Source organism: Plutella xylostella, chromosome 21 (genome assembly GCF_932276165.1).
Source record: "Plutella xylostella chromosome 21, ilPluXylo3.1, whole genome shotgun sequence".
Taxonomy (NCBI): Eukaryota; Metazoa; Arthropoda; class Insecta; order Lepidoptera; family Plutellidae; genus Plutella; species Plutella xylostella.
This window is the reverse complement of record NC_064001.1, coordinates 3,029,379-3,048,433: the sequence shown is the minus strand read 5'-3', so window position 1 is coordinate 3,048,433 and position 19,055 is coordinate 3,029,379. Positions and strand designations below refer to the sequence as shown.

Here is a 19,055-nt window from a genome sequence, read left to right as displayed (position 1 = left end):
CCGGGAATCGAATCCGCAAAATTTTAAGAAGAACTTTAAATACGGAGAACCGTTTTTCGTTCCATGACTTAAGACACCCTGTATATTTGGTTGACTACTACAAATTCCATACTCGTTGACCGTTACTCGAGATATCTGTAATCCAGTGGACCCAGACGCTGAATACCTACACACTATAAGTTCCTTTATCATCAGAAAAAGGCAAGTCAGTAAATGAAGTGTTTTCAATTCCATTTCTGCTGAACAGCCGGGTCCTACAGTTGGGGTCGACGACCTCTAGCGTACTGAAATACAAGACACTTACGTCGTTACATGAAAATTGGACCAATTCAGAAAACCTGCGGCCGAAATTCACTGTAAAACTAAAGCAGAGAGAGAGTATAGTGTAGAGCTTCATAAATGAAAGGGCAGGAATTACGATTGTTTACTGCAATATTTAAATAAAGACAGTGAACCAGCAGCGAGTTGCTCCTGTGTTTTGTAGTCATACATACATATTATAATCGATGGTTAATTGTGAAAGGTTCATTTCAGCACAGTTATCCAGGAAAAGCTTTTGTCAAACCACAAATAATGTAAAGCTAGAATACAATTGAAAATTAATTAAAATTAGTTAAAAAAAATATTTTTATAAAACTTAGATTTATTATAATTCTATACATTTCAGTACTATAAAACATAGATTACGAAGTAGGAGATAATTATGTTTAAATTTACATGCATTCGTAAGCTTAGCTTCTATACTACTTGTACGGAAACTTGGATAGGCCTAGGACATTCCAGCTTGTGCAATATAGAGAGGGTCTCATGGTACCATCGAGTCAGCGGACCGAATGACTTGTACAGAGGGACTACTTAATTTTAACACTTTGGACCTGGCAAAGATCTTTATTCCTGACCCGTAAGAGGTACATTTTAACTGAAATATTCGTAAGGTAAGGTAAATTTTACTTGGGCACTTGATACGAATAGCGTAAGGTGACAATACAAGGGTGGATAGTTTGAAAGCTGCGGTGGTAGCTGTAATTTAATTAGTTGTGAACTTTGTAGACCGTCGATTGAGCTTAAATGTAAGAAATTTTGCAAATTAACTTTTGTGAAATATGTACTTGTAATTATTAAAGATATAGGTATTTTTATATTAGTACAGTCCGTTAGATCTCGAAAATCAAATTGAGTTTCTAGTTGCCATCTTTTCGACGAGATTTTTCATCGACTAACATTACAGGGTGAGTCGATCATCCGGAAGTAGGTCACAGAGCTTTTCATTCTGAACAACTTTTGTTATGATGACCTTAGGATTTCCCCGAAAAAAAATGTCTACTCCCCATACACAGTGTCACGTAAACAACCGATTTTTGTATGGGGAAGCATATTTTTTTTTCGTTATATCCCAAGGTCATCAATAAAGAGCTCTTTAACATACTTCCGGATATGCAGCTACGAAAGACTCACCCTGTATAAGTAAGTACCTATAGGTGTGTATGTATCGTGATTTTCCAATTTGTAACTAATTACGACTCACACAAGATACTTTACAGGAGATAATACCGGATCCGTTACTAAGTAGGTGCTAATTACGTTGTTTAATCATTCAACAACTTCGATAACGCCATGTAAGTAAAGAAAATTCTTAGATCATTAACTCTTGGGTTACATTTGATACTGACAAACAACATTTTTACGTTTTAATAATAAAGTATCGATAGTTTTTTGAAACCATAATGATTTCGTTGTCAAAATGAAAATTACAGCAAAATATATACTTAATCATGAAAATTAAGAAGAAACTATTTAGAGAGAGTATTTTATGTAAGAGGTTGATCATGATATATTTGAATATACTTAGATATTATTATACATATAATGATGTCGATTCTGAAGGCAGAAATTCTAATTTTAACGCTGTCAAACTAAAAAATTTGCTAGCGTAAAATGACATCTACGGAAACAATCATAGAGTCGAATTTTAAACAAAGAAATTAAGGTTTTGACAGCTCTAAATTTAGAATTTCTGCCTTCAGAATCGACATCATTATGCGTATAATTGTATAATATGGGGTAGACGAGTTCTCGAGTGCAGACCACGAACAGGCAAACGCAGCGTGGGACGCCCTCCTGCCCGCTGGACTGACGACCTTAGGCGGGTGGCGGGTAGTGGTTGGATGAGGAAGGCCGAGGACCGAGTGTTGTGGCGCTCCTTGGGAGAGACCTATGTCCAGCAGTGGATGATTATTGGCTGATGATGATGTATAATATGTACATAACAAACCATCAATGTTTAAATTTGAGAGTTTGACAAGGTTCAAAAGTGTACAGCTACTTATGCAGCTGACTGTACAAATATACTGTACATGTAATACCTACTTACTGCTTAAGTTCTTACTTATATTATTGATTTTAACAGTAAGGCTCGGTAAATGTTCATTCTCCGCAACCACTATCTCCTGTGCGATAGAATTTAATCTTCATTTGTAAATTACACTAGATAATTAATTTTCCCTAATATTAGCTTCCGGTGCTTCCTAGCTATCAATTATTACCGAGAGCTAACAATCTGTATGAATAACTTGGTTTATCAATTAATAATTTAGTGGATACAATCAAATCTCGGGGTAGATTCAAAATAAGCTAATTGGATGATTGCCTCGTTTAAAATTAATATTGAATTCAATCATTTTAATGATTAACATGTTTTGTTTGGTGGAGATTCATACAAATTGACATACAGGATTAAAAACTGGTGGTATGGATAATCTGGAAACACATACTATTTCAAATATACCAATGGCAATTAAAATCTTATCGTCCTTAGACCGTAATAACATTGATACATTTAAATAAGCCAGTGGCAAACACTGTGTCTTCAAAACTCCATCAAATTAGAGTATTGGATAGAGTTCCATTGCCTGTATGTAAGAGATAGCTCTTCTATTGCCTATATATGTAAGAGAATGCCGCCCATTGTTCTATATTCTTATAACATGAGTAAACTTTGTCTGTTTTGTTAATAATATTTTGATGATTTTCTATTCCATTATATTTTTTTTAAAGCGATATCCCGACACATTTTATTAAACAACTTACACTTACAGAGTTATTTATTACGTCAAGGGCTTACCTTTAACATTATCCACGGCGCTACAGTCAAACCTCCAGAGAAGCAAGGCGGCGTACAAAGTCAGTAGCATCTTGTTGCCGAAAAAGTCACGTTTACGGCCCTCTCTCATCTTTACGGCGGCTCTCGCCCTTTATAGCCCTAGCCGAAAACGGCAACATCACAAACTGACACACTTTGTCACTGCAATGCAACATGCGAGGAAAAGAGACAGACAGACAGAAAGTCTTTCGTTTTACTCCCGTCCAATCACTTTAAAAATAACTACATCCTAGATAACGAAAGTTTACATTTCCCCCGGCTTGTCAGCGTACCTGAAACAAGGGAAATCGTGATAATTAGTTGTCGTCATAAAATCATACTTTTACGTTTCTGAAATGGTAATAAAAAATTTAAGGGTAGGCCTTTGCTGTTGTAGAATGAGCCTTATCATCGTGTTCGGGTCTCGTTGCGATTCGCGTTTGTTTTAGAGAGTTTGCGATAGTGCTGTAAGGTTGTGTTTTGCATGGACTGTAATTTTAAATTTTTGTGGAGTGCGGCGACATTGCGGGACCTCGCCGCGACACTCCGGCATCCCTGCCATAGCGGCGTTATTCAACCGAAATGCTATTATTATTCAGGAAACATTCTCAACTATTCATAAAATTATTAAATATACTTGCCACTTGTAAAAAAATCTGAAAATAATGTAAACGTTATACTTTTTAAGTTTATATTGAATAAATACATATCTGTTTTTAGTTTAATATTATTGAATTATCAAAATCGCCTCATAATATTGAACATGAAACCAAAATATTTCATGTGATTTCTATAAATCCCAACGTGAACGTTTCTTTTTAAACTAAATGTGGTAATGTGGTCAATACAGCACCCTGTTGAGATAAAAACTTGATCTGAACGTATGAAGAAAATTAAGTTACTTTCTAAAAGTTTTGTTTCACGCCAACCCCAACTCAATAACACTCCTCCTACATTCGCCAAAACAAGAAAAAAACCTTTCGACTAAACTAACACCACCTATTTTCATAACCTTACATAACCGCAGACATCATTCAGTATCAACTTTCAGACGCGTCAGAACGAATCCACAAAAAAAAGACTCCGATGAACGGAAAAAAATACAACAAAACTAATAGTTCCCTCGGGATCTATCCTGGAAGCTGGGGTGGTATTCTTAGAGAGATAATTAACTCTTTACGGGCTCAAGCTGAGCGGGACATCTGTTTACAGTGGCGCTAGGCGAAGACTGACTATTTATTACCAACAACTGTGATGCAGTATTCCTGTAATGAAGTCGTAAAAGTTAAGTCAGGAATTGGACGTGGGAAATGTATTCCTAGAAACGGATATCATTTTGGGACTTGAGTGGTTTGGTTTTTGTGCTGTTTCGTTGCTATTAGTTTGACGTAGCTATGGTGTTTTTCTGTCGGTCTGCCATAGGGTCACTTTAAGCAAACACTAAACGTATTTAAAATCTTTTTTTTAGAAACTTTGTACCCACAGAGGTTTGACAGTGGTGACTAAATACGTTTAGCGTTTGGTGAAATTCCACCTTAGTAGGTATGTGGTTTTAATTTAGATGAATTGGTTTTGTTTTTTTTTATGAACATCAGAGTATTTATTTCAGTCATCCAGTTGGTTTATTGTCCACATTTTGCTAATAATATCTTTGTCCAGAAAATTTGGTCTGGCGGTATTTTTAGAAAACAATTTATTTACTCAAGGACGTAGACAACAAAGCAGGATTTAAACCGTTTCAAAGGTTTCCAGTAAAACGTAAACCTTATTAAAGGACCCTCTTTGGTGGTCAGTCGTCCGCTATGAAAATGTATCTCTCCTTGCAAAATATATTATATAAAACCACATATTTATATTTATGTATAATTGTATTTTTGTAAATTCAGGAATCTTAGGTCAAATATTAATAACCAAGATCTAGTTATATGTTGATTATTGTCGATAGATTATGAGTAGTAGGACTTGCACAAAATTATATTGCATTTCTTCAATCAATATGGCATGGTGAAATAACGTTTTAGGTTAATTAATATTTTCCAGTGCTAAACGTATTTTAAATTGTATAATAGTCTGCTAGTAATATTTAAGTCAACGATTTAAATCTAATATTTTTTAACACATTAGAAAGACTTGCAACTTTTAAATCTATGTCTTGTTCTGACACTATACTGCCGTTTAAATGTTTAGTGCAAGAACTAACATTCGCTGAAAGTGTCCATCTCTCATGTTACTCCAATAAAAGTCAATAAGTATGTCTTTTCTGAAATAACAATAAATGAGTTTAAAAAGGCTATGTCACTGAGAAAAAACAACTCTGTTGTACTTATTAAAGTCGTTTGTAGTCAGCTTTGTGGAATAATAAATAATGGAACATAAGGTAGGTACTTGCATCAACCTCAAAATGGATATAACTCAATTCATGAACTCATCAATTCGAAATTGATAACCAAATATATTTATCGTCCTCCTAAATTTAATAACTAATCAGTAAGTATAAGCATGTGCACATGTACAAGTATTTATGAACTTACTACTACTCTGCTATATTGTACATATATACTATAATATGTTTTTTACATATTATACCAAAATATCAGATCATACCGGATCGATAGGTACTTAGTTGAAATAATAAATATTTAATTAGTATCAAAATCTAAAATATATCCCTACATGTGAAATTTCTTTAGCTGAAAATTAATTATATAGTATTATAGGTACTCATATGACATAGAAAAACATAATTCAATATTATACAAATAGCCTGACCCAGGACGCACGCGACCCAAAGGTTCCCATCACGCTGGCATTACCACGCTGCACTGCGAGAGAGATCCTCTGCATCAACTACCTACGCCCCAGAGCGATTGTCATGGCCTCGATCAAAACTACACTATAAAAAGAAATAACCCTGTCATATACCCAAGCTTTTTATGTATTCAATTACGCCAAAATAGGATTTAGGGCGTCTTGCACAACAAAGTTAAATAAAATTAAATCTATGACCTCTTCAATTAAATAGTTTGTCTCTTGCTCTGACAGTATAATGTCAGAGCAAGAGACAAACTATTTAATTTTATTTAACTTTGTTGTGCAAGACGCCCTTAGAGAAAAGAAAATAAATACTTTGGGGTCAAATGTACTTACTTACTTGTCAATAAATTTTGCCGTGACCATCATAAAAATGCTTATTAGTTTCATGTCGGCAATAAGCAATAAACCAATAACAGTGTTATTTACTCATAACTTATTGTTGTTATGTAGACACACACTTATGTAGGTACACTTATTACGTATACTCGTATATACATATATACTTACCTATATCATAATTATCATAACATATTCATAATATGTAGGTACATACTACAATATATTAAAAAGGAGCTATTTTTGTACAAAAAATACATTTCGGAATGAAAAATGTAGTAGTCTTGAATTAACGTTATTTTTACCATTATGATTATTTTTATCGGAACACTTATTTAAAAGATATTCTTAGTAATGATTGCTTCTCTATTTATAGATTCATGTCGAGATATAAATATTTTGTATTAAATAGATTTTACAGACAGTCAATGTACTTAAATTATTTTTTATCCACAGTGACAAACTCTTGTTACTGGCACGTTAATTAATAAGGAGAACAGCATTGTAACAGCACCATTAAAAACGTGATAAACTTGATAAATTTAGGCTTTTTTCAGTACCCATAAAGAATAGTAATACAATTAATCCGTGATACCTACAAGTCACGATCACAGTGTAACAGCAATAAATGGATTAGAGTGGCTCTCGAAGCAAAAGTAGGAAAATTAGTAAAAGTAATTAGTTACTAATGCGAGGGCATTCTGCTAATAAATATTGCAGATAGGACGCGTGCGTTTATAGAGGATTGTAGGATGGGGAGGGACGTAAGAGACACAGTATATTATGCATGATGCGAACTTTGATGGATCGCATCCAGGTAAAAGTGCGCGTTGATTCATTCTGTACCAACTGCCTTTTTAAAAGAGCAAAAGTGACAAAATTAGTTATTGTCTACTTATCTGACTATTGAAAAAGTAACACTCAGCTTAGGTAGAGTTTTAAAAAATATGATTAGGCTAGTAGATTAGAAATTGTGCCCTCATTTCTCGATACCTTCATCAACTGGCCAATCCGCTCAAATGATCACGTTAGCAGTAAAATTGTAGACAAAATGGTGCCTAATAGCAACTTAACAGGAAACAAACTTGTTTGTACAAAATTAAAGTCTATAGAACTGTTTGTCAACTCAAGCTGGTAATTTTGTAAACATAATTTTAGAGAGGCGGGAAAATTGCGTGCTAACGGACACTCGTTACGGTGTTTCCGCTGTTTCCACTGTTTCCGCGGAAACCCACGGTAACAAATGACAATGGACTGAAAATCAAGAAATGTATTCGTGGGCATGACGTCTATAAATAGTCGCTTTTAAAGGTTATTTGTGTCATGTTATTTTGGCTGGAGTAAACTCAATAAACACGTATTATGCTGTTGTTTTTTGTTAATCAATTATCCATGTTTTTTCATGTACCTATAAAAAAGGTGTCAAATCCAAAAACAACTAAGAATAGGTATAATTATGTTTCTTGAGAAAAGTATTTACGTTTAAACCATACTATTATACAAAAGTATGGTTATTTTTTTATGGCACATGTCATTTACACCTAGTACGTATACATGTACAAAATCGTCAAAAATTCGCAATCGCACCGAGTCAGGATTCAATTTAGAGGAAAAACGTAGCTAGCCATGAATAAAAATGGAGTGCAGATTATATTTTGCGTGGACGAGTCTAATCCGCGTATTCAAAGCCAGCTCTCTGTATTTCACACTCGGCGTTCTAGTTTCCACATTTCGGCTCCTTTCAGTTACAAACTGGCCGAACTGGGTTTTGCCTATTTCTGTACAAAGCCTTAGTTGTCTGCATGCCTGGTTTTGTTCGTCAACTCTTCTTTTTTTTTAAAACATATTTTGTATTATTATGATAAAGTCATACGAGAAATTGGCTTACATATACTTTCCATAATGATCGAATATACGTGCTTACCTGTAGTTACTTGATCAAGTGAAAGGCAAGGCGATGCCTTGCATTTAGTGCCAATTTCATAATTCTCGGTTATCTAACCGACAGGGATTGACTTATAAATTAAACGTCATCTCCATATAAAATTCATGACAGATGTGTCAAAAGTTAACCATTACTCCCTGCCCTGGTTATGCTCTAACAGAGAATGGTGAAATTGGCACTTAATGTTTTTATTTATTAATCGGTTAATGTATTCAAAGTAAACGTCATCATCTTTGGATTCTATTTTTACTTTCAGCTGCGTCTGTTACAAGCGACCATCAACATGAGAAAAACCATGGAAAAGCTAACGCTAAACCAGGTTTATATCCTAGGCCGTTCACCTCCACAATCCACAGCCGTCTTTCAATCTTATCTAATTTAATTAATCCACGGCAAAGCAATTTCTTTCTCCAATAAACTTTAGCTAAACAAAAATGGGCCGAAGAAACTAATTAAAGTCAATGGTTGCACCTCCACGCGCTACATACACGGGGAAGCTTCGCTCTAATTGCTATGAGTACAAAGGCGATAATTGCTAACCGCGGGTGGTGGTCTGCTCAGCTTCAATGGGGGACTCCAATCGGAAGGGACGTGATAGATTAGAAAACTGGAGGCGGCGGCGGCCATTGGAGTTGGTATCTGCTGGATCCACGGGGCGAAGTTAATCTCCATCAGAGCTACTTTGTGTAAAGGAAATACTGTGAATAGTATCTAGGTGCTAGTGCCAACAGTCAAATGTAGTTGAAAAAAACTGATGCTTATTCTGATGCTTACAGATACAGACGGGTCGGGAAAATACATATTAGCTTTTGATAATAATGTTATAATATGTGTAATAAATTATGTAACAATACGTAGGTACATATATTTGGGACATGGACACCCGACCCTAAACTATATTGTTAACAAGCAACTATTAGTACTAAGTATTTAAACTATGTTGTAAATAAGCAACAACTGTTTACAAAACAAACACATTTGTTCTAGTCACAGATAATTATGCGCCCCTGGGAGTATTTTACAAAAGTTTCGGTAAGTATCTTTAAGAATTTGTAAAGACAAACAATATTGAAACACATTCTGTGAAACGTGTTACGGGATAATAAATTACTCTCATATTTTCGCAACTTGTTAGAACTCATAAGCAAGTGGAGGCTTTCACGCAGTAAAGACTCAATCCAAAAGTTGGTTAATTACTTACACTCGCAAGCAATGAAAAAGTTTCACTTATAAAACTCCTACTCTATGTAATTAGCTTAATTTTATTATACAATGAAATTTAAAGAACACAATATTTTTGTTTCTTTTTGGCAATATTCGAATGCGCTGATACGCTGTTAAATGCGCTTCAATATTGCAGACGGCTTCATTACGCTAGCATTTTCTGTTTATCAGTAATTTAATGCTTTTCTCACTGTAATATTTTCTCTGGTACGTACGGTGGCCTGCGCCTAAAAGTATACAGGCGGAGTTTTTAAAATAGCAATCCCTGATGATGAAGGGACCAGCTACATCTGTTATAAATCCGGGGACGTGTTGTGTGTGATGTGTGTAGCAGTGGTGTTTATGTGGATGTGCTTGAGCAGCATATGAGCTTGAGATCGCTATTTTAAAAACTCCGCCTGTATACTTTTAGGCGCAGGCCACCGTACATACTAAAAAAATACGAGGTAGGTACTCGATGTAGTATTTATCGATTACGATAAATTTAACCAGGACCAACCCAAATGTTTGTAAAATCGTACTTTAATGTAATTTTCAACGTCAATACCTCAGAACTAGGTGTATTTGGTTGAGTCCTTTCTGCATACCAACATCCAAGTGTAACTCGAGAAAGGTACAACATCACCCATGATTCTTACCAGTGCTAGCTGCGAAGTTAATTGAAAAACTTCCCGACAGCCGCTAAACAGTTGACAACTAGGGGAGGCTCGAGGTGCCTCAATAGTTTAACAACTTTTGTAACTAGAAATAACATGTGTTAGGCACTTATTAATTAATATATGAGGTAGTGTTAATTTGGAAACTTGTTTACTTTAATTACAGGATGTTTCGCAATATGAATAAAAGTTGTGGTTTGTGTGATAACATCATGGTACTTATCACTTTTTATAGCATAATTTCATAGAGTGGCTGGGTAAAATGCCGGCTTTGGATGAAATATCCTGGAGATAAACTTTTGTTAAATCTTTCATACCTATTTCTTGTTTTAATTGTACTTATGTTTATTGAAATCTTTGAAATGAAACCTGGACATCTAGATTTTAGATGTGTACCCTAAGTGCATTGTACTCAAAAACGGCGATACGGCTCGCGACCTATCACGTTTTTCAAAATAAGAGTATTCTATTATATTATTCTATTCTGAAACCCATTCTTACTAAACCATTTACCAGTGTACCAGTTTGCGACACGCTATTAAGATTGACAAAAAATGCACACGCGAGAGCGCCGAAACTATAAACCATTTCGTCAAGGGAATAGACCAAGTTGTCTTGTTATAGTGAAAATGTTGACATTTCCAGCGCTGCTGCGGTTCTAGCGCTTCAAGTCAACTGCAGGTTGGAAACATAGAAAAATAAGCGCTTTTAGTCTTTTACACCTGTGTTGAGCTTGCTTTAACAAACTACTTCTATTACTTTACTAACGTTAGTATAAAATTTAAATACACTGACGGGCAAAGAAACAGTTCCATTTACAAAATGATGACACCAAACGGCCCCTATTTTTAAACATTTAAACAAGAGCAAATTGTTACGTTTTTTAGTTGGTAATATTCTGATGCGCCGTAAAATGCACATAAACTTTGCAGAAGATGTCATTATATAAGTAATTTAGTGATTTTCTCAATGGAACTTTTTCATTGCCCGTGAGTGTAGTATTAATAACAGGATATTTTAAATCTATATTATCTTAGTGTGGCATCATCAGCTTTCAAATGGGTTATGCGAAATTCGCTATAAATATGAATGAGAGAGCTGTTAGGTTATCTTTTTCACAATAATCATGAATTACGTTGACCAATAAATAGTTTGAGTGAGTCTACTGTTAACATTACCACTCTATCCACCATATCCATGTATCGGCTTGGAAGACATCATCATCATTATCATCCTATACCTACCATTTGAAAATTACAGCATACGTATTGGTACACAAGGTATATTGATGTTGATTCTGAAGGCAGAAATTCTAATTTTAACGCTGTCAAACTAAAAAAATTGCTAGCATAAAATGACATTTACGGAAACAATCATAGAGTCGAATTTTATACAAAGAAATTAAGGTTTTGACATCGCTAAATTTAAAATTTCTGCCTTCAGAATCGATATCATTATCGACTCAATAACTATTATAATATTACACACCATAAACTCTAAACGCCATGAAATACTGTTATCCATACGCGGCCGCGGTAGGGTAAAATAGGAATTAATAGATGCCGTAGTTTTGCTAGAAACTTAGATAAATTTTCATGATATGGCAAAGGCAATGATTACAGATCCATAGGAATCCGTCCCAATTCCCAATAAAATGATTTTCACAAAATCTGAAATTCATGGAAACTTGCAAGTCTTTCTCTCTCTCTGTAAGTAAGTAAACTTCATTTTTTCTAGTTACGTTAAAAATGATTATTATATAAGTTCAGATAATTTAATTTAATGGGTTTTATTAAAATGTCTTGACTATAATATTTAATAGAAAAACACTTACAAATTATTACACCATCAATTAACAATATTAACAGAAATAAAAAAAAAACATTTTCAATCCACAACAAGCTTCGTTATTCTGTGTAGAACATCGTCATCTTCAGCGTAACAAGCTTCGTCAAAGTAAAAAATAAAATTACCTAAATTAATCTAATAATCCACCACGAGTCATACCTGGCCCAAAAGTACCCATAATGCTGGTAGCGTTACCTCTTTGAATAGCAAGAGAGAGCCTTTGAGCCAAGTACGACCCGGAGCGACGATCATGTCCTCGCGAGGCAATACGGCGGCCTAGATCCCTTATGAGGGCTTTAGCTTCACTATCACTACCCCAAACTCCGCTCGTCTCCACTGCTACAGGGACAAACAAGTAACGGTTTTTTAAATCCGTATACTTTTGGTGCTTTAATCTAGCAGCATTCTCAGCCGCCGAGCCCGCTACTCTCACCGTTCCTGCTAAATGTGAAGCTGCAAACATGCTAACACATGTGGCATCCCACAAGAAGCTTCTGCCACGCTCCCAGGGGACCAGCATCAGTCCATCCGGACGCTTCCCATCAGTGCGACTCAAACCTGGTGGTTCCAGGACGCACGAGATATTCGCCATGACCATTGCCCTCTTAATCAAGTCATTTAGCGCATGATGTCTTGGAAATCTACCAGCGCACTTGGGACAACTTAGACCATGATGACCCCTTGAGTCTACCAGTGCACCGCAAATACAATGATGCTGCTCACATATGTCGCAGCCGAGCCTTAATGCTACTGCTATTCTCAAAGACTCATCGTCCAAGATAGTGCCCATTTGAGGAGACGGCAATGCGTGAAGCCACGAGCCCGATTAAGGTTTTGATGAAGCCCTCACTCTCGCCAAATCTACACCTAAACTACTCTCCATAATTTTGTCCAAAACAGATTTGCACACAACATCATCCCAGGCTTTCTGGACATCAAGGTGATCAGGCAATTTTTTACCAGGACATTGAGCTTCCCAGCCCTCTAAAGCCTCAGCCACAAACATTTAATTTAATTATAATTCTCATGAAATACTTTTTTCATACGAGACTGTTTTAAAGAGTCGAACACCCATCCCGGACAATATAAATTATTCATCAAATCAATAATTATCCTAAAATGTATAACAGTAGAGTAGACCTACAGTAGACAAATAAAATCTGGATTTAAAATGAAATTCAGACTAATGAAGACCTCCGAGGATAAATATTGAAAATAATTTCGCCACGTTAGAGGTAATTAGTTTTAAATAGTTTTATTTTTAATCAATTAAGTCAATCAGTAATAAAAAAAAATGAATTTAATGTATCCTGTGCCTGATCTAGGTCATAGGCTATCAGGTATGCAAAATTTCATTCAAAGCCAGTCAGCCGTTCAGTGTTATATCCGCTATGGACAATACCTTTCATAAATGCTCTATTAAATTTCAAAATAATATTTATGGTGTGTAATATCTGTAAACGCTCCGTTGAAAATTAACACATTTTGTTCCCTTTAACACGACATAAATATTTAACTTTTGAAGTCATTCAGATTTTATTTCTTCCGGTTACACATAAACTTCAATGGCAAAGAAAGATTTATGAATGAAATATATCAACCGTCTAAATATTTCTGTAAAAACAAAGGTACCTAATTGGGTGGATGAAATCGTAAATCAATATTATAGGTAACATCATTAACCTTCTTTCTGTTTGCTTTCCTATTTCTGTCGGGAAACTCGCCACTTTAGTTTTCTTTGGGAATTTACATCATTCCCACTCTTAAATCCCAAGTAAACTATGATCATGAAGAATATTGAAATGTGATTTATTTTATCAATATGTGATAAAAAAATATATTATTATATAGATACTTAATATTACTTCAATTTTCAAACATTGCTGAAAGTCTGAATGAAAAAGTTTACTTACAAGTTTGAAACAAAATCTCAACACCAAACTATTCCTAGTGGCTGCGGAAACGCTTACAAAACCAGCATTTAACTGCACCACAAACACACAACAATCGCGATATTTTTGTCACTGAAATTTCAGTCAAAAGACCCGACGTTGATTTCCGAACACGTAACAAACACCCAGCGGCGGGAGCGCGCGCGAGACGTCCCAATTTCGGAACGAAACGTTCTCATCTAAAAAACAAGACTGCGACCGAGCCGAGCACCAAACTTGCTTTCAGACTCCCGCAGGACACTGCAAAACTCACTCTGTACACCTGACAATAGAGGCCACAATCGTAGCCGGACTAATCCTGTGAGATAAGGGGTTCGGGCGCACAGATGCTGCGCGCATGCGTTGTCGGGCGTGAACTCACACATGTCCGATCAGAAACAGTCAGGGTTGCCGATGTGTTTGTTGGAGAGACAATGTTACATTGTTTGACGAGGGCCGGACACTATTGTGTGAACCCTAGCACGATAACCACTGGCCCACGATAGACGTGATTAATATGCTTAGAGAATACTCCACCTTTTATTGTGAAGATAAGACGGCTATGCTCGGATTTATATGCAAAGTGCATGCGGTTGCTATTGTTGCGCTTTGATTTACAACTTTGTTGTGTAGACGGTAAAGGTCATACTGCTGTTTGTGCTAAATTGGATCTCTCCTGTATACCAAGTATATAAAAGTTTAGTCAGACAACTAGATGTAATGGTTTTTCTACATATTTATATATTATGTTACCAAAGTTTTTAGAATAGTTTGCAACCCTGCGTATCGAAAAATTACGCGGCAGTAGACTGTCAGAAATAATAAAACTCCGGTTATTGCCCAAAAGTTCAAATATTGACCACTAAATCATCGTTTTGTGAGGCTATTATAGTGCTACTGCGTCAATGTTTTTACAAGTTTTGTGAAAATGGTGGGTTACCTTTGTACTGTCTTTTATTTCTTTTTACTACAATACAATAGATTTTAATAAAATGTTTTTTAGTTGGATAGTTGAAACAAAAACATTTTAATTAGTTATTCATTTTAAGTCGTTGAGGAAAGCTCTAGCGCCAATTAAAAAGAAACATTCCTTCTTTTTAATAACGGTTTCCATAAAGTGAACAAAATATTCGCCAAACTAATTTCCATTCTTAGAACCTAAATCTTAACGCAGACTACCTAAAATGTTGAAGTTAATTTTAACAAGGACAAAAATAGCTATTTTCTGACGGAAATGAAATAACTTCTAGATTCTAGGTAGATAACTAAGTACTATAGTTTTTTTAACTGGAATTAGCTAGCTAGACGAACATTTGGACGAAAGTCTTAAAGACGAAATACTTACCTAATTTTTACGAAGTAATTATTGTCAAATTTCAATTATTGTCAAAATAAGGTTGCAATAGGTAAGTACACAGTCAATGGGTATGCACCCCAACCCCAACTCATCATTCTGAACAACTGGAAATTTTGATCAGGTTACCGTAACAAACAAAAAATTTGTAGCACCGCTCATGTGAATTATCGGCCACAAAGACAAGTTACGAGTTCGATTCCCGACGGAGCCAAAAAACTTTCAACGATTTGTTCCGACTTAGCTCCTCTGCTAGTTTACGTTACGCCGTATTTGTTCCTCTGTGGAAGATAACTTGCACATACTTTATTAATAACTTGTGATGTTTTTGTTCACTCTCTGATTTATTCAGCATTTATTATTTCATAGTTCTACTTATATCTAAAACTATTTAAATCATAACTACATATTTTATAAATGAAGATTATTCAAAGCCTATGTAGATATGAATATACGGTTAATTTTTTTAAACTTAGCCACTATTTAACAGATTTATAGCGCTGTCAAACGCCTAATAAATCTGTCAAATTTTGTCTTAAATACTTGTTAAATAATGTTTAAACTTTGTTGTTGAAATACTGTATATCTCCACACTTTCGCGAGACATTTTTAATAAATAGTGTTTCTTTCCTACCTACTGCCGTTTTTCACCCAAAATAAAGCTTATGGTGTTTATGTGTGGGAGCCCTAAAATTGACAATCAACCGTTATGTTGTTCGTTTGATTACTTCGCCCCTCTCTCGCCTAAGCCGTGTGTTCTAAACACACGCAAACACCTTCTCAGCACTCAATACAAGATTGAATCTCGAATGTAAACTAGTATCCACAACGTAATAACGATGTCCTGTTAGGTGTAATCGATTGCTTTATACAGGATGTTAAAATGAATGCGTTTGAGCATCAAATGGTAGAAAAGAGCTAATGATACTGAACTTACTGAAATAGATAATCGCGTTTAGGCGATAAGTCCACCCTTGCATACCTACTTAGTTAAGACAATGTTCTCGTGTATGTATACAGTAAAAGTATTAAAATAAATAGGTAAGGTACCTTGTTGCCAATAAGACACAGTATTCATCTATAATTTCATAGTTTCTAGAACGTAAAGATGTTTGTAAGTCAATTCAAACAAATTCCGTATTTTTATTGACACAAAAAATTATTTAGGTATCCTACCGATTTAAAAACTCTTTGTAAGCTCTATGAATGCGGCGAATATCACGGTGTCCTTTGTCAAAAGTGTACTGAGTGCACCTCTGCCTTTTCCGCCCAGAATTAACAGGCGTGAGAAGTAACGATTTCCAAGAATCGCTGCAACCAGAAGCTGGCAAGTTTAACAAAAAAAATACGTTATTGTTTTTTTTAAATAGTTCTAAAGAGCTACTCTGTGCAAAATAATTGGTAAAAAGTATGGCATATCGGTAGCATTCACAATATGCTAGTTTTGCGCCTAGTTTTGTTACTGAGAACGCAGCCTTATGAATCTTATTCATACCCTGTCTTGACCTAGAGTTATTTCATAGGTAAATGTCATGCATCTTTCATTGTTCCGGCGACTGCTTTGCTCATAGATATTCCATAATCATGTATACATTTTAACGATGAATTGATTACGCGAAATGGACTAACGAACAACGGAGCGTAAACTGTATGCAAATATAAATACAATGCCTAAATGATTTATTGAGTTGACATCATTAGTGAGTGAAATAATTATTTATTTACACACTCTAGCGAACTTGTTAGTAGTAAATAGGGTAAATCCTATATAATAATATACTGTGTTTAAAATTGAGTGCAGTTTGGGGCCCACTGTACATTTATATCCATAAACTCCAACTTATCCAAAGATAAGTAAATACCTCCAAAATTTGGTAATAAATATCCCTCAAAATACAAGTTCGGAAACCGAAATCACAGTTCGAAAACGTATTCGAAAACTTCATAAAAATTCTATCAAACGCTCCAGCGATGCTTATCGGTTTCCTAAAAGTTGAAGTTTCTGAACTGATTCGGGTTCTATCAAGACCACGCCACATGGCACGCATTGTCAGCCTTCAGTTAGACCGTGAGGAAGAGGTTCCGTAGTTCCGTTCCTAAGTGATCCTTAATTTTTACTTACTTATTATTATTATAATTTTAGCACACTATGAAAACCTAAGCGTCATATACTATTCTATCCTACAGGCTGTTGGCTTACTACACTACTTTTTCCTTACCCTGTGTAGTTTTTGGTGAAATATTATTATTTAAAACAGAATATACCTAAATATTTTAGGCTTTAGGAAAACAAAATATCAACGTAGGTTGGGAGTGTTGCTGAAAGTTTTAAAAACGCATTTTTGACTTATATCCATATCGGAGTTACATGGCCATTGGCCAGTGGCCACAAACAGACACACATTCACACAGACCAAACGTATAACCTCCCGTATTTTCGTTAAAGGGCTTGATAGAACATTTCGTAAATACCAGGACGTCATGAAAGCAGCAGGGTGTGTCGGGAGCGCCTCGCCGCACCTTGTCAAGGTGGATTCAGCCTGATTATTCGTTTACAAAACTCCGAGCTCACCAAACTTGTTTAATTAAAGTTTTCGCACTCTTTTTCCCTTTGCCTCGGATTATTCTATAGTTGGAGATGAGAAATGACGTGGAGTAGTATTTTTTACGTTTTCAACCCCTAACGGGAAAGGCGGGTTCTTGTAAGTTTAACGTGTCTGCGTATGTCTGGGCAGTATAGCTCCCAAACGGCTGACCCTATTTTCGTTTTGATTCTTTAGGGTGATAGGCAATGTTACATAGATTGATCTTAGCTATATTTAATCAAAATCGGATCATTCGATCAAAAGTTGTGCGCCTTTTAGAGTTGAATGACTGGGGTTTTAATCGCTTGTTTACGTTTTTAATTTACCTAATGATTTCAAAGTTGTTTTTGGCAGTGGTATATTTTAACCATACAACGCCGCGCCGCCAAATAGCAAAACACAACTATAAATAGACCAAGTAAAGTCTGAAAGCGTGCGGTTATTCCGCGGTTCAATAACTGTCAATGATGTTGATAAACGAAGCGGGCGCGTCATCGCGGCGGTCGGCTAGCCGCAGTCGTGGTAATGAGCGCACATTTACAACCGAAGCACCGGCTAGTCGCATAATGTCGGTCATAATTGTCTAAATCAGTTGCGTTATTTTAATCAAAGTGTTATTGTAGCATGTGAAGCAGATCTGTGTTTTTGTAATGAAAGCTTCATAACGATTACGGAAAGAAAAACGTATTCAAACTTTTATTTGGTATTTCGTTTGTTGAGTTCATATGGCTATCTAGCTCCAAAAATAGATTCAGATAATATCGACAACAATGTACGACAAAGTAAAGATGAATCAAACGATCCCAAGGTCGATAGGTATTTGTCTATTATTTACTGAGGGCTTTGTACATTATTATTATTATTATTGAGTTCCTATATGGACATCCTTCAGCTCAAAAATCAGATTCTAGATACAATGTACTCGTCAAGAAGATTCAAACGAGCATAAGGGATTCTTTTGATGAATTACTAAGTTCTCATGGACATCGTCCAGCTCCATCTTTTTAAATGAGAAAAAAAACCAGTAAGTATGATTCTACGCATTTCCTTGTCCGACAAGTTTGTATTTGCTTTCGATCCGAGTTCGAACTTCCAATATGGCGGAATGTATTTTTGTATTTTTTATTTTTTTTATTTAGTTTTTATTGAAAATCCAACAGCGTTACATTGTAAAAATTAATGCTAAGTACAAACAAAACAGTAAGGCTAATAATAGGATTCAC

General features: G+C 35.4%; 1 protein-coding gene across 1 annotated transcript in view; it reads right to left on the bottom strand.

Moving 5' to 3' along the window:
• The window catches only part of LOC105387072 (lachesin), a 63,309-nt gene extending 49,009 nt beyond the window's left edge, over positions 1–14,300 (bottom strand). Inside the window, exons 1-2 of the mRNA XM_048628614.1 lie at positions 13,876–14,300; positions 3,122–3,432 (exon numbers count right to left, since the gene is read on the bottom strand). Of these exons, the coding sequence (XP_048484571.1) occupies positions 3,122–3,230 (109 nt within the window). The 5' untranslated portion in view covers positions 3,231–3,432; positions 13,876–14,300. The remainder of the gene's footprint in view (positions 1–3,121; positions 3,433–13,875) is intronic.
• Positions 14,301–19,055: the final 4,755 nt, after the last annotated feature.